Source organism: Tupaia chinensis, unplaced genomic scaffold (genome assembly GCF_000334495.1).
Source record: "Tupaia chinensis unplaced genomic scaffold, TupChi_1.0 Scaffold145257_1, whole genome shotgun sequence".
In the NCBI taxonomy this organism is placed as follows: Eukaryota; Metazoa; Chordata; class Mammalia; order Scandentia; family Tupaiidae; genus Tupaia; species Tupaia belangeri.
The window spans coordinates 2,699,771-2,716,274 of record NW_006205117.1 but is presented as its reverse complement, the minus strand read 5'-3'; the positions used below and the strand labels follow the sequence as shown (position 1 = coordinate 2,716,274).

The window sequence follows — 16,504 nt, the reverse complement described above, 5'->3', positions numbered from 1 at the left end:
CTGGTCGCTTAGCCTTCTGGGTAAGAGAGTTCAGACTCCGCTGTCAAGCAGGCATTAGGTCCCAGGAAAAACTACCTGGACCAGCATGCAACGGGGTCAACTTTCTCACGAGTACTACATATCCCAGAAGGCATTCTGCACCGCAGTGTTTTCTGGGATGGGAACCACGCCGCTTCCCAGTCTCCGTGAGAAGAGTAAAGCGCGGACCTTTCAACAAGAGCTTTATTAATTTCACACTAGGACCGTGGAAAGTGATGGAGGTGGCGGCTAATTACTCCCTGCGAGTCAAGAGACCTCTGTTGGATCCCCGCTTCGAGGGTTACAAGCTGTCTCTCGAGCCGCTGCCTTGTTACCAGCTGGAGCTTGACGCAGGTGGGAAGCGGCCGCGTCTCCCCGCACTCAGTTCCTTTACCCTTTCGGCTGTCTTGGCGGGATTCTTCCCTTATTTTCTTTCTGCTTAGGGCAGATAGACGACCGTGACCTTCCTCACGCCCCCTCCAGGTAGGGGTGGACCCTGGCTGGCCGCTACTGGAGGACGATGCCCATTCCCGAACCCTGTGGGAGCGGCATTTCCATAGGGGCATCCTGGGCCAGCCCTCAACCCAGGCTCAAAGGTCTGGCACGCGGGTACTGCCTAGGCTCTTGCCGCCTGTCGGTCCCCGGCCTGGCTTCTGGGGCAGGGACAGCTCAAGACGTTATTTTGTTCCGGAGCATCGCCTTCAAACGTGTGCGTTGAGAAACGGCATCTCCTTGGGAGGACCCTCAACTCTTGTTTCCTCTGACAGAGAGCCATTTCCCAAGAGGAACTATTGTACATTCCAGGCAGAGCATTTTCAGTTGCCCAGGTCCTGGCACCCTTAGAACTCTGATAAAGAACATCTCTAGAAATATTTGAGGAAATATTCATTTGGTACTTACACTGCTCCTTGTTTTGTTCATCTGTAGTTGGCCACAATATTCTCATCCTTGATTTCATAACTTAAAGAGTAGTGTTTTCGTAGTGACATAGCCCAGAAGTCTGCATTTTTTAATACACACCCTGCTGAGTCTGGCGTATGTTGTCTGTGGCTCACACTTTGAGAAATACTGATCTAGAGTTCGTTAATAGACAATACGGTATCAAACTCTTTGTTTAGTCATTTGTTAAATTCAAAAATATCTATCAAGAGCCTGTTTTGTGACATGCTGATGGTGTCAAGATGAATAAGACACAGCCTATAATATACAGGTGCAATTATCTTGTCAGGAAGAAAAGTATAAATAGATAATTATGAAAACAATGTGAGAAAGTAGTGATAGGAATGTGTACAAAATACAGGAGTAGGTGCTTGAGTATCATCTTTTATAAACCAGTCTGGGGGAATCTGGGCAAGCGTTTTGGAGAAATTGATTATCTAAGTTGAGCTTTAAAGGATTGGTAGGAGTTGACTAGAGTTAAAGGTGAGATTTTTCTTTTCACTTGCTTCCTTTTCCAATTTCCCACGTCTGTGCTTCTTCTATTCTCCCGTGTTAGTAAATAGTACTGCTATGTTTTGTTAGCTAATGTATTAAAAAAAAACTCAGTGACAGATATTCTTGCTCACAGGTTTGTAGGTCTGCTAGGTGGCTCTTCTAATCCTGGCTAGGTTCATTCTTGTACCTTTTGTTCAGTTGTGTGTCTAGATACCTCTGTTCATCTTGGCTGGACTCCGTTGGTGTATTTGGAGGTTCTGTGCTATAGACTGCTTTAAGATTGTATCAGATACCTCCACTTGACTCCCCCTCTATATGTTCTCTCATCTTTCAGCAAATGCCATAGTTTGAATATGTCCCCCTAAAATCTATGTTTTTTAAAAATTATTTTTATTTAGCTTTATTTATTTAAATTTGACCAGAGTGGGTGTGTTTGTTTGTGTTTGTGTGTGGGTGTGGGTGTGTGGAGGTGAGAGAGAAAGAGAGAGAGAGAGAGAGAGAGAGAGAGAGGAAGAAAAAAGTGAGAAAGTAAGCCGCCAGGTCTGGGACTCAAACTGTGGTCAGCCAGATGGAAGCCCTGTGCCCCTGACCACCACACCACCTTTTGGCCCCCAAAATCCATGTTTTGAGCCACTGTAATGGGATTAAAAGGACTAAAACTTGATCTAATTATTTTGTTGAAGGGTGGGGAGTCTTTGGGAAGACATTAGGGATTGGTTGGTTGGAGTGAGCATAACTGGGTTCTGTGAGTCTTTGTGAAAGGAAATGAGACTAGGAAACTCACCTGCAACACAAGAGTAGACAGTGTTCTCTGTATTCTCCTGCTACTCTCTCTGCTTCTGTCAGCTTCTCTGCTTTTGTCAGCTGTGTTGTGACATATTTGGCTTGATCCCAGCCTCATGCCTTTGGACTTTCCAGCCACCAAAATCCTAAATCAAATTAACCTCTATTCTTTATCAGTTACCCAATCTCAGTATCTCTGTAAGCAGCATGGTAACTAAGACAGCAGGCTAGCCCAGCTTATTCCAGGAGACAACAATGTGTAAAGTGCTGTATTTCTTCTTTTTAGCTCTTGTCCATATTTTTCAGCATATCTGGTCAACTCCAGATTTTGACATCCCCATGCCTCCACCCTAGTCCAGATTACCTGGACTAGAGTAGCCTCCTGACTAGCCTTCTTGCCTTCACTTTGATTGCAGTCTCCTAAGGCACTACTTACCTTGTTTAAAATCTATGTTGATTTGTTTTCCGTTTTTTCCACTGGATTGTAAGCGCCTTGAAAACAGTGATGTTTCTCTTTTGCTCACTACTCTATCCCTAGTGCTTGGCACATAGTAGGTACTACGGAGAAAAGGAATTGTTGAGGTCAGTCATTCCATTCATGGAAAAAACTGAGCAAAGGGAAAGGAAAAAGGGGAAGTATGTTGTATATAGGACACTGTTGCAATCCTGAATCACTGAAGCAAAAAATCTCCTGGGAAAGTGAGAGGAGTTAGAGAGATCAGTGAGAGCTTTGTCTTGCGGACTTTATCCTGTCAATCATTGTTTCCCAGCCTTTTTGTAGTGAGCCAGTACAATAAAAAATAAAACTCAGCTCTTGTAGTTTTGTCAGCTTTTTAATTTGCTGAGTGGAGATGTTTCTTGAAAACTATCATGCACCCATCAGTGGTTTCGTGAACAAAAGGATATTTTAACAGCACAAAAGCAGGTGACAAAATCTTACAACAGTCCTCTAAATTGAAAACATTAACTTTACAAAAAAGAACTAAAGATTTCACTTTTCACCCTTCTTTTATCAGTATTGGTCTTAGATTCTGTGTTTGGGATGCACAAATGGAGGTAATGAGGTGCCAATTAGAGGTTTTAAACATAGAAGAGAAATGAGCATTGGAATTTGAATAGTTTATTGTCAATTTCCATCAAGCTTGAGTTTAAAAAATGTAAAGGATGGAGACAGAACACTTTGGAGGCTTTTGCTTCCATGTGAGGGGCTTTCATTAAGAATAACTTGAGGGTGATGAAGAAGTTAATTATCCTAGAAATGAGTGAGGTATAATTGAGAAGCTCTCACGGTTCAATTTCTTTTATCCTAATTCAAGGAGTTCACATTAATTCAGGAAACCTGCGGTGGATACCTCAGGTGTGTGAAATGCTGCATTTAGGAAGGTTAAGAGATGCTATATGGGGGACTAGCAGTTGGCATAATGGCTGTGTCGCTGGACTCCCATGTAGTCGACCGCGGTTCAAGTCCCAGACCCAGTGGCTTAAACTCACTCCGGGCACGTGTGCGTGAGTGCCCAAGATCCTGAGAGGAGCATCGAGGAGAAGGGATTGTGGTATGGCTATCCCGCTGGGGGGGTGATTTCTCACTTTCTGTCTGTCTCTCTCTGTCTTTCCGGCAAGCCCACACACCCTATAGCAAAAGCCTCTCCAAGAAAAGATAAAGAAAAAGAGAGAGAGAGAGAGATGCTATATGGTCTCAAAGTACTTAGCACACTGAGGCTTATTCTCTTGTCTTAAACAGTGATATTGGCCCAGGTGAGTGGTGAACCCTGTTAAGACGCTGTGCTCAACAAAGACTACTTACGAGGCCTAGTTTTGATTCCTGGTCCAACCTAAGACTGGATGTAGTAGCATGCACCTGTAATCCTGATGCCTTGGGCTGAGGCTGGCCTGGGCAACATAGTGAGACTATCTAAAACAGAGCCAGGCATGGTAGTATGTGCCTATAGTCCCAAATAGACTGAGACAGGAGGATCCTGACACAGGGAGACCCTGAAAAAAAAAAAAAATTGCCGAAAATTCCCTCTGCTACATAAACAGTAAGGATCTCTTTCCTTTTCTATCCCAAAGAACTAAGCAAAAAGCTTTTTAAATAAAATTGTAGTGACCCTTTGATCCAGCATTTCCCTTTCTGGGCATTTATCTTGTAGAAGTTTATTCCTAGAAACTTTATTTTATGTTACTTTTTATGTATTTCCCATGTAGTTTACTTAGCTAATTCATACTTCATTTTTATGTTCTAGTTTACCTGTTAGGTCCTTGGATGTTCTTTTCTTAATAATCTCATTTAAAGGTGTACTACAGAATCTGTATATGTTAGAGTACCACACTGTTCTTTTCCATAGTACCCTACTTCCTTGGTCTTTAGACACACTTTTTAGTATTCAGTATCTCTTTCTTTGTTAGGACTGTTAGTTTTGTATCAGTGGGTCCCCATACAGTACATCTTTTTCTGTGCTTTGTGCGGAGCATGATTTTGTATCACATACACACTAAAACAGCTTTTTTGAGTCATGATTGGCAATAAACTGCACATATATAAAGTATGCAGTTTAACAAGTTTTGATGTATGTATACACACAGGAACTCATCACCATAATTGAGATATTAAACGGAGTCATCATCCCCAAAAGTTTCTTCATGCCCTGTGTAACCATTATCTGTTCCACCTGCATCCCACCATTTCCAAGCAACTATTGATCTGTCTTTTGTCACTACAAGTTAGAATGCATTCTCTAGAATGCATACAACATGTGCTTTTTAAAAATCTGTCTTTTATTCAGCAAAATTATTTTGAGCTTTTCCTTATTGCATGAAAGATGGGTATTGAAATATCTGACTATAGGGACCAGCAGATGGCATAATGGTTACGTTGCTCGACTCCCATGTAGTCGACTGCAGTTCTAGTCCCAGACTCGGTGGCTTAAACTCACGTCGGGCACGTGTGCATGCATACCCAAGATCCCAAGAGGAGAATGGAGGAGAAGGGAATATTATTGATATTTTAATAGGGATTACATTAGATGACTTTTAAAAGAAGTTTGAGAAGTACAGGATAGGGGAGAACTCTGCTTTGAGCATAGGACAGAAAGGAGGAAACTTTCTGTTCTGTGCATTTTGTGAGTGGGGAAGTTTTCAATGTAAGTAAGTGGAGAGGAAGGGGTCAGTAGAGAGGGCATAACTTCTGGCAATAGGAATGGAATTGTAAATACCTGTGTGGAAGTTAGTCTTAAAAGTAAGAACAGGAATTCAACATTTCCTCTTATGTGCCATATACCAAATATTTTGCATGTTTTTAATTTAGATTTGCCAGTAAGTTTATAAGACAAGTACTATTCACCCCTTATTAGTGGCAAAGCTGACTATAAAGCTCACACATTTTTTTTTCTTTTTTGCTAGAGGGCATATGTGCTGTCCAGACAGAGACATAGAAGGAGACGAAAAACACCCATTGTGGAGAATGGTCATTCTACAGTCCCTTTTCATCCGTCTCTCCATGCTTTTGGGATTCTGGGCACACGTGTATCTGTGCCCAGTGAAGCTCACACTTTTTCTAATGATCTATGTGGTCTCTTTGGGCTATTTCTTCCTTCAAAGCATATAGAAGAATGGTAAAGATTTAGGCCATGGTCAGAGGAAAAGGAAGGAAGAGCCATGTAGCCAATATATTTATGTAGAGTTTATTATAAAACTCATGTCTACTGTTAGGAAGGAAAGCTGGGGGAGACAGCCGATGAATATATTATGATCTCAGAAGCACATAAAATACGTTCCTGGGTGCAGTGCTCTGAGTTCTGGTCTTGCCCTGTTTTGTAAGTCTTGCTTTGGAACATGATACACAGACTTAGGCTCTACTTTTTGTGTCTTTGTACACAAACAGCATACAGTAACTAGGTGAAATGAAAACTTACAGAAGATGTGTTCAAGAAGTGACCTTTGTAAGTTAATGTTTTTAGCTTCTCCCACCATTTTTCTACAAACTGTACTTCTTTGCTTATATAAATATCAGATTGAATTATGTGTAATTGGTATGAAAATATTTGATTATTGCCAATTTCATGTGGTTCTACATAATATGATTTTAGAGGACAAGAAGCAGTCATAAATATGATTAATAGCACCCTTAATGCAGGAATTAGATTGGTTTTATCCACTAGTTTGTACTCAGTGCCAAGTACAGGGTGTGGCACATAGTAGCCATTTAGTAAATTTATAAATGGAAAATTACAGGTTTTTGAGGCTTCAGGTTTTGTGGTTTTATAAGGATTTGAGGCAAAAATTAAGGGAGACTCTTCTTGTCTGACTCTAAGTTCTTTTTAAACTAAAAGATAAGGATTTTTCACCAAAGCTCTTTTATTTCCAATGCAAGGTAATATTACAGAATAAAAAGCCAGCAGGTGGCATGGTGGTTGGGGCACTGGACTCCAACATGGCCAACCGTGGGTCAAGTCATGAACCTGATGGGTTTCTAACTTTCTCTCTCTTTATGTTTCTGATGACTATAGAGAATTAAAAAATAATAATAATAATAAATAAAATAAAAATTTCTTAAAAACAAACATTACAGAGTATAGTATTTACTGTGGTGACTTCGCTGTGAAAGGGTTCCTTCTCTGAAAGATCCAAGCAGATATTACACCCTTCCCAACCCCAACTCCTGTTCTTGGGAAGGCTTCTACGAAAGAGCTCTGCCAGCAGTTGAGCTCTGACACATTCTAGATACTGCTTTTCTTCTTTTAGTTGCTTTGCCTCTCTCACGTATAAGATGATTGACATGATGGATACAATTATAATTTTTCCTTTCTCATTTGGGGCCAGAGGCAGCCTTTTTCTATGCACTAACAGAGTTTTACAAGTTAGTAAGCATGTAATGTGCCCTGTAGCCACTGTTAGGTTTGGACAGCTTATTCATTTTCTTGTTAAGTGGCAACTAAAACCCTACCATATATCTGCAGTAAAGCTATTATAGAGTCATATGTTTGCACATAAGGTGTTGTAATAATGCAGATAGTTAAAAACTTCCTCACTTGATCAGGATTACCCAGGGGTCTTTATAGAAATATGAAGAAGAAAATATATGTGTTGTATCATTGTCTAATATTACTCTCTAGGCTGTCATGTTCCGTGCACATTTTCTGCACTATCAAGTTTCATCCACATAGTGGTGCTAGAAAACCAAGAATTGATCATTGTTTCCTTCCTAATTAGTGTATTTATTCCTAAATGTTCTTTATAACAGTGTGTGTGTGTGTGTGTGTGTGTGTGTGTGTACGTGTATATATAAATTTATGTTTCCTTGACCTTTATCAACTCTAAATAGAGTTAAATTTAGAGCTAAAATTACAATATGACCTCTGAGATATATTCATGTTTCAATTATCCATCATCTGGATGACTACCGTAGATTCTTAATTGATATTCCTGAATTTACCCTGCCTTTGCTCATCTTTTTCCATATTGTATAAGTACTCTTTTACAAACTCAAATCTGAACTTTATTTTCTGGCTTTAAAACTGTTAGTTAAGGGACCAGCAGTTAGCGTAATGGCTATGTCGCTGGACTCCCATGTAGTCGACCGCGGTTCGCATCCCGGACCTGGTGGCTTAAAACTCACGCTGGGCACGTGTGCGTGCGTGCCCAAGATCCCGAGAGGAGAACGGAGGTGTGACCATCCCCCCTGGGGGGTGATTTCTCACTTTCTGTCTCTATGTCTCTTTCTGTCTGTCTGGCGAGCACACGCGCCCTATGGCAAAAACCTCTCCAAAAAAAAAAAAAAAACTCTTAGTTAATTTTTATTACTGAGTCTCTTAACAAAGATAATCAAAGACAGGGCCTTTCTCCAGCTTCTGCCCAGTTATGTAGCTTCGGTCTTGTTCCTGTATAAGGTAGTCTTCCGTATCCGTGATGTAGCCTTTCTCGGTTCAGTATAGTAAGATAATTTGCGCAAGACACCAGATTCACTCAGCTTTTATTACAGTATATTGTTATTTGTTCTGTTATTCTTTTGTTGTTAATCTCTTACTGTGCTTAATTTATAAAGTAAACCTTATTATAGGTATGTATACGTAGGAAAATCCAGTATATATAGAGTTTGATACTAGCCACTGGTTCAGGCTTCCACTGGACTCTTAGAATATATTCTCTTCAGATGAGGGGAAATTATCATACTTCTGCTAGTGTAGCCATTTTTTTGTTCTTTGAACACAAATTTTTCCTCCTCATCTTGCCTCATCTCATTTCATTTGCCTGAAATAGTGGGGTGTGTGTGTGTGTGTGTGTGTGTGTGTGTGTGTGTGTGTGTTTTCTTCATTCTTCCTTGTTTTTGTTGCTTGACTGAAACCTTGAAAAGCTTTCATTAATCTCAAGTAGATCAGCCTTCTGTGTTATGTGTTCTCATGGTACCCAGTAGTTTTTCTTTGTATATCATAGTTTAATTATATAAAAATGTCAATTCTGTACTCTGCTCATCACTATGACCTTGGTGCTTATTAAAATATTTGCTAAATAAAGGAGTGAATGAATGTAAGTCAGCTATTGCTCAAGCAAATATTGAAAGTGGGAACAGGTACGTATTCTGGGAAAAGAAGAAAATAGTTGCAGTCAGAATGTGGTAAAGTAAGTTTTGTATTACAGTAATGTATTGGCCCAGTGTAGTTCTCTTCTGTGTTTGCTGTTGGGGCACAAATTAATTCTAGGTCATGGGCAGCCTTGAACTGTGAAGGCTACTGTCTGCCTGGAAAGACTGGAGAAATGGGAGGGAGAAATCACATTAAGTAGGTTACAATTAGTGAAGAAGGTAATACTTTAGTGAAGAAAGCCCAGTTCTCTAGGAGACCTTGTTTCTACTCCACTTATGATACTGTTTTTTTCTGTACCCTTTGGAAAGATGTGGTATGGAGAAGTCACCACTTATGTTTATATTTATTTATATAGCTGCCTAATGAGATGATAAAAACACTCTTTTTATTTCTTGACGTGTGGTAAAAATGATTGAGTTAGTAGAGGTATGAACATTTTAAAAGTATAAAAGACTTTATTGGTTGGTTTTCCCAGAAAAGAGGGAATTTTTTTTTTTTGAGAGATTTTCGCTATAGGGCGCATGCGCTTGCCAGACAGAGAGAGACATAGAGACAGAAAGCGAGAAATCACCCCCCAGGGGGGATGTCACACCACAATCCCTTCTCCTCCGTTCTCCTCTCAGGATCTTGGGCGCACACGCACACGCACACGCACCCGGCATGAGTTTTAAGCCACCAGGTCTGGGATGCGAACCGCGGTCGACTACATGGGAGTCCAGCAACATAGCCATTACGCCAACTGCTGGTTCCCGGAAATTTTTGTTTTTGAGAATTTCTGTTTTATTTTTTAACGATAAATATGAGGCGCCTAAAAGAGGGTGATAGCATGAAAAGCAGTGTGTCCTATGGTCACTGTGTTCTAAGTTCTGTAAGGGCATGACTTTGTCCATTCTGCACACAGTGCCTACTAAGTACTCAGAAATGATTTTTAATAAATGACATAGTAGATTGCTCTTAAGGCCTTTGCAACTGGCATTCTGTAGAAAGGAACAGCCTGAGGTAAAATTCTTGATGTTTATATTTATTTTTCTTGTGTATTTCAGCTGTGGCAGAAGTAAAACTTCGAGATGATCAATATACGCTGGAACACATGCATGCATTTGGAATGTATAACTACCTACACTGTGATTCATGGTATCAAGACAGTGTCTACTACATTGATACTCTTGGAAGAATTATGAATTTAACAGTGATGCTGGTAAGAAAAACATGTATAATACAATTTTCTGATAAATTTGATCTTTACTTTTCTCCTTGAATGTGATGTCCAGAGAACTGAGATAATAAACCTTTAATATAATTAGTCTACATAAGGCTCTATTTCTGCTTAACTCAGTTTTAGATACTCCTTTTGTTTCTGTTCCTTACACTTATTTATTCCCCTCACCCTCACTCTAATAGCTTTTATGCACTAATATTCATGTAATCCTTTCATGTCTGCTTTTTCTGTGCAAGGGATTATCTATCCCTAATAATAATGGATTTATCTATTTTCTTTTAGTGTTTGCTTTTAGTTCATGTATTTTTAAATTACTCTTAATTAGGTGCAAACCAGGATTCTTTGGCTTCTTTGAATTGATCCTTTCGGCATTACAAAATGTCCCTCCTTATCTCTAAGTTCTGGGGATAACTTTTTTCTTTTAAAGACAGTGTCTTGCTATATTAGTCTCTTGCCTCAGCCTCCAAGCTGGTACTGCAGGTGTAAATCCACCACACCCAGCTCTTTCTTAGATAGGACTCTGTTGCCCCAGGCCATGATCCTTCTACCTCAGCATCCCAACTATGTGGGATTACAGGTATATACCACTGTAACTGGTCTTTAGATTGGATTAGGAATCAAACCTGGGCCTCTCATGGTTCCAGTCTGTGGAACAGCATAATGTTGGCAGTGCCACCACAGCTGGGATGGGAATAATTTTTGTCTAGAAATCTTTGTCTGCTGTTAATATGATCGTCATTAGCTTTTTTGCTACTAATATCTATTCTTTTTGTACCCTCTTTCTTTTAGTTTATTGATTTCTTAAATTTAAAGTGTGTCTCTTATAGGAAACACATTGTTGAGTCTTGTTTTTAGCCACTATGGATAAAAATTGAAGGTTTAGTACAGTGGTCCCCAACCTTTTTGGCACCAGGGACAGGTTTGATGAGAGACAATTTTTCATGAACAGGGAAGGTGTGGATGGGACAGATTCTTACTTAAAGCCTGCCACCAGATACAGTTCAATTGAAATGTATCCAACTCACTTGGCATTCTGCCATCAGGCGCAACTTAATTTTCACTTGCCTTGACCAGCAGTTGGCGTAATGGTTACGTTGCTGGACTCCCATCCCACATAGTCAACCATGGTTTGAGTCCTGGACCTGGTGGCGTAAAACTCACGCTGAGCTTGTGTGTGTGCATGCCCAAAATCCCAAGAGGAGAATGGAGGAGAAAGGGTTGCAGTATGGCCAACCTCTTGGGGTGGTGATTTCTCACTTTTTATCTCTCTGGCAAGTGCACGCATGCTATAGCAAATATCTCTCTAAAACTAAAACAAATTTTTTCTTGCTTGCTACTAACAGGGTTTTTATATGAGTCTGCAAGCAATTGATTATTATGGTCTCTGTGCAGTCATGTCTCTGCTAATGTTAATCAGTATTTGCAGCCTCTTTCCAGTGCTAGCATCACCACCTCAACTCTACCTCCAATCATCAGGCATTAGATTCTAATAGGTGCATGAACCTTGTTGTGAACTGCACTTGTGAGGGAACCAAGTCAAGTGAACTCTGTTGTGAACTACACATGTGAGGGATCTGTGTTGTCAGAGAAGTTATATATTTCTCTCTGTGTGTCTGTGCTAAAATACGTGATGACTTTTCTGATAAAAATTGCACGCTCCTTATAAGGATCTAATGTCACTACTGGTCTGATGGGAGGTGGAGTTCAGACAATAATATGTGCAGTGGGGAGTCGCCATAAATACAGATGAAGTTTGCTAGTTCACTCACATGCCCACTGCTCACCTCCTGTGCAACCCAGTTCCAAGCAGGCCATGGACCAGTACCAGTTCGTGTTCAGGGGCTGAGGACTCTTCAACATTCATATTTAATTTAATGTAATTACTAATATTTTTGGGTTAATTTTAACACCTTGCTGTTTCTTTTCAGTTTGTCTTGTCTGTTTTTTATTCCTTAGTGTTTCTGTTTCTATCTTTTTAGGGAGATTAATAAAGTTTTTTTTTATTAAAATTAAAAAAAATTATTTAAATTTCTCTTTTGGTTTTATCTAAACCTGCTAATATTATATTTAATGATTAATGTAGAGATTATAATTTTTATTCTTAAATTATCATTCTCTGCCTCTAATTAATACTGTTTTCCTTAGCGGTATAAAAACCTTAATATTCCTTTTACTTTTCTTCTGTTTGAGTGATTTTTGTCATTTCTTTTGCTTGTGCAAGCTTTAGAGTACATATTTCTTTAAACAGCCAACAGTCTACTAATAGCTTCCTAACTGCTCTACTCTCCCCAGACCTCCTATACTCTGCAGAATAGTCTAATTCGCTTGTACAATCTCATCACTACTTGCTTAAATTAATAATTTCTTCATAACAAAATCCACATGTTTAAATATGTAATTTTAGAATAGATAGGGTGTTGGGGCCAGCAGATGACATAAAGGTTAAGGCTCTGGCTTCCCAGAAGGCCGACTATGGTTCCAATCCTGGGCCTGGTGGCTTGAAACTCAAACTGGGCTTGTGTTCATATGTGCCCAAAATCTGGTAAGGAGAATGGACGAGAGGAGATTGCAGTGTGGCCATTCCCTAATAGGGGGGTGATTTCTCATATTCCCTCTCTTTGTCTCTTTCTCTCTCCATCAAACACATCCACCCTATGGCAAAAACCTTAATTTAAAAGAAAAAAAAGATAGTGTGTTTATCTGACTTAGAAACAAACAAAAATTGGCAGTTATTGAAGTCTCCCTAACCCTATATTTTATCTGTTCTGCTTTCAGTAACTGTTTCCATTGCAACTTCTTTTAGCTTCTTTATGTCATTCCAGAGGTGGTGGTGGTTTTTTGTTGTTTGTTGTTGTTGTTGCAGGTATTAAGTGTATATGTTTTTAAATTACAAAATTTTCATCTTGTACAGTTTATAATACTCTCTCTTCCACCTGTCTTCCACCACTTTGTATACTATACTCTAGTAATACTAACTGCTGGAGTACTGAGACATATTCTATATCCTGTTGCCCCTGAGCTTTTTCCCGTGTTGTTAACTCTACCTGGAACATGCTCTTAGTTCTGTGACAGACTGTTTCCTAATCTTCACTTATGTCTCAGTTAACCATTTGTTCATCTAAGAAGCTTGCTTTGACATCCAACCTTTTGTTTTCCTAAGAATAATCATATCGTTGATTTGATTGATTGATTGATTGATTGATTGAGAGAGTTTTGCATAAGACATGTGCACTCACCAGAGAGATAGAGACAGAATGTGTGAAGTCACCCCCAAGGGGGGATGGCCATACTGCAGTCCCTTGTCCTCCCTTCTCTCTTTGGGATTTTGGGCACACATGCCTGGCATGAGTTTTAAGTCACCGGGTCTGGGACTCAAACTGCAGTCAACTATGTGGGAGTCCAGCAACGTAACCATTATGCCATCTGCTATTCCAAAATACCATTGACTCTTAGATCTACTTGGTTTGTAAACTCTGTAGGTTAGAGGTTGGAAATTTTATTCTGTAGTGGGCCAGTCTCTTGTCATTGCTAGTCACTTTTCCTGTTGCAGGGTGAAATCAGACATAAACAGTTCATAAACAAACGAGTATGGCTGTGTTCCAGTAAAACTTTATTTACAAAAACAGGCAGTGTGATTCAGAACTAGGTCGAGGGCTGCCATTTGGTCATCCTTGGTCTAGACCATGAATCTTTCTTTGTTTCTAATCCTAACACTTTGCAGAAAGCTTGGTCGTTATTTTTCATGGGCGAATAATATCTGTTCAGGCTTGTTACTATTCTTGAGAGTTGGCATTGCATTTTGGATTGGATGTTCCTCCTATTATTTCTGGTCCAGGTACAGATATGAGAACTTTATTGATGCAGTGTTTAACTCAAAATATTAGAAAAGAAAAGTTAGGTTTTCCCTGATAATGATAAAATTTTTTTTTTTTTTTTGGAGAGATTTTCACTGTAGGGCACGTGCGCTTGCCAGACAGACAGAGAGAGACATAGAGACGGAAAGCGAGAAATCACCCCCCAGGGGGGATGGTCACACCGCAATCCCTTCTCCTCCATTCTCCTCTTGGGGTCTTGGGCACGCACGCACTCGCGCCCGGCGTGAGTTTTAAGCCACCGGGTCCGGGACATGAACCGCAGTCGACTACATGGGAGTCCAGCGACATAGCCATTACGCTAACTGCTGGTTCCCGATAATGATAAAATTTTAAGGTAGCCTCTAAGAAATCAATGGACAGGGGCTGACATGTGGCATGGTGGTTAAGGGTGTTGGATTCCCACATGGCCTACCACAGTTTAAGTTCCAGACCTGGTGGCTTTCTCTCTCTCTCTTACTCTGTCCCTCTCTGGTCAAATGTAAATCAATAAATAAAGTCAAATAAAATAATTGTTTTTAAAAAAAGAAATTAATGAACAGGGTCAGAGGTGATGTGATAGGTAAGGCACTTGACTCCCATGTGGTCGACCACAGTTCAAGTCCGGAACCTGATGGCTTGCTTTCTTGTTTTCCTTTTTTCACTCTCTCTGGACAACTTAAAAAATAATATTGGGTTGTTGGAAAAGTTATAGCCCATTTTTGCATAGAAAGACATAGAAAAAATATGACTTTTCTAACAACATAATAATAATAACAAATGGATTTCAATGATTTTTTTAAAAAAGAAGTCAATGGACAAATGAATTCTGATTTTTTTCTTGCTGCTGCAGAGGAGATACAGTATGGCTTCTTGTTCCCTTAAATATTAGTTCCTTTTTCTTGTCAGGTTCATGCCAATACCCAGGCCCAGTGTGTTTCTAGGCCAGCCAAAGTAATTGGACAAATATTTTTACTAGGGGCTAGACTCTCATCTTCCTGAACAAATAGATTTGTGTGTGTATATAAGAAAGTTTTCCTTTTAGCACTTAAAACAATTGTTAGTGGAAATGTGTTATACTATAAAGTTGCCAATTAAATTTATTCTAACAGTTTTCTGAGTTTGTAAACCTGAAAATGTTATCTTTGTAGTGCCATATACATGATTTTATTTTACTTTTCCATTAGTATCTTTGTGGCACTTATGATACGGTTCTAACATTTGTGATTAGGGATATAGGGTAGTTAGTAGAAAGGCAGCTAGACAGGGTCAATTTTCTAGTGTAGTGGTTAAGCCCATTGTTTAGGGAACCAGATACCACATGGCTGACTGTGGTGCAAATCCAGCTCTGTCAGCTTGAAAAACAAGCTGAGCACAAGGGAATTCATTCCCCCAAATCCTGATGGGATGGAGAAATGGAGAAATGGGATTATAGCAAGACCAGGCCTCAATAGGGAGGGATGTCTCTTTCTCCTTTCCTCTGCAAGTGCACACACCCTCTGGCAGTTAAAAAAAAAAAAAGTAAGGAAATAAATGGAACTAGTCACTTAAGACATGCATTCTAACATGTTTATTGAGAACCTACTCTTTGCAGGTCACAACAATACATATTTTAGTACTTACATGTTATACTTTTTAGATGCTGAGATAAGATGAATGTACAGGTAACTTTTTTTTTGGAGAGGTTTTTGCCATAGGGTGCGTGCGCTCGCCAGACAGACAGAGACAGAGAGACAGAAAGCGAGAAATCACCCCCCAGGGGGGATGGCCACGCCGCAATCCCTTCTCCTTCATTCTCCTCTCGGGATCTTGGGCACGCACGCACCTGTGCCCGGCGTGAGTTTTAAGCTACAAGGTCCAGGACGTGAACTGTGGTCGACTACGTGGGAGTCCAGCGACATAGCCATTACGCTAACTGCTGATCCCACTACAGGTAACTATTAACAGTACTGTGTAAAAGCTGTCAGAAAGGATATAATGTACTCTCTATATATCCATGACTTTAGTTTCCTCTTCAGATTGAGCATCCTTAATCCAAATCTGATTAAGTATATCAGGTTTGGTTGTGGTCTGAGAACTAGTGATTTTACTTGTGGTGCGAGAAACCTTGCACTTGGTAAGAAGCATACCACACTTAGTTTTGTTTTTTCTGATCAGCATCAAAGGAAATCTACTTTTTGAGCTTCTATGTTGGGAGCAGGTGGAAAGTTTTGACTATTAAGTCAATACTGGTTTCTTCTATAGCAGAAAACATTTATTCCAGTATCTGTTTTATTGTCTTTGTTTGTTTGTTTGTTTGTTTTTTGATTCTTTTAGTTAAAGACACACATAGAGATATCTCAGACAGGCTTTTTATTTTCTGTGGTTGATTTACAAATGACCCCTATCCATGGTACTCCCAGTTAAATCGCAATAACGTTGTAATCCAGTATGAAAGGCCTAATAAGTCCACAGGTTACTTGGCCTTCAGGTTTTGTTAGCAGCCACCAGGTGGCAGTAAATCAACATACAGTTATATAAAGGCATTGTATTGCCACAGAAATACTTACCTTGAGTTTAAAATTCTTAATTTTAGAAAAATGTCAATTGGGAAGAAATGTGCTTAGGAAGTAAAAAATGGC

The 16,504-nt window shown here is 39.7% G+C and overlaps 1 protein-coding gene across 2 annotated transcripts in view; it reads left to right on the top strand.

Moving 5' to 3' along the window:
- The first annotated feature begins 156 nt into the window (after positions 1–156).
- The window catches only part of NUDCD1 (NudC domain containing 1), a 64,060-nt gene continuing 47,712 nt past the window's right edge, over positions 157–16,504 (top strand). For both annotated transcript variants that reach the window (XM_006167929.2, XM_006167928.2), the window contains exons 1-2: positions 157–372; positions 9,857–10,011. In XM_006167929.2, the coding sequence (XP_006167991.1) occupies positions 255–372; positions 9,857–10,011 (273 nt within the window). In that variant the 5' untranslated portion in view covers positions 157–254. The remainder of the gene's footprint in view (positions 373–9,856; positions 10,012–16,504) is intronic.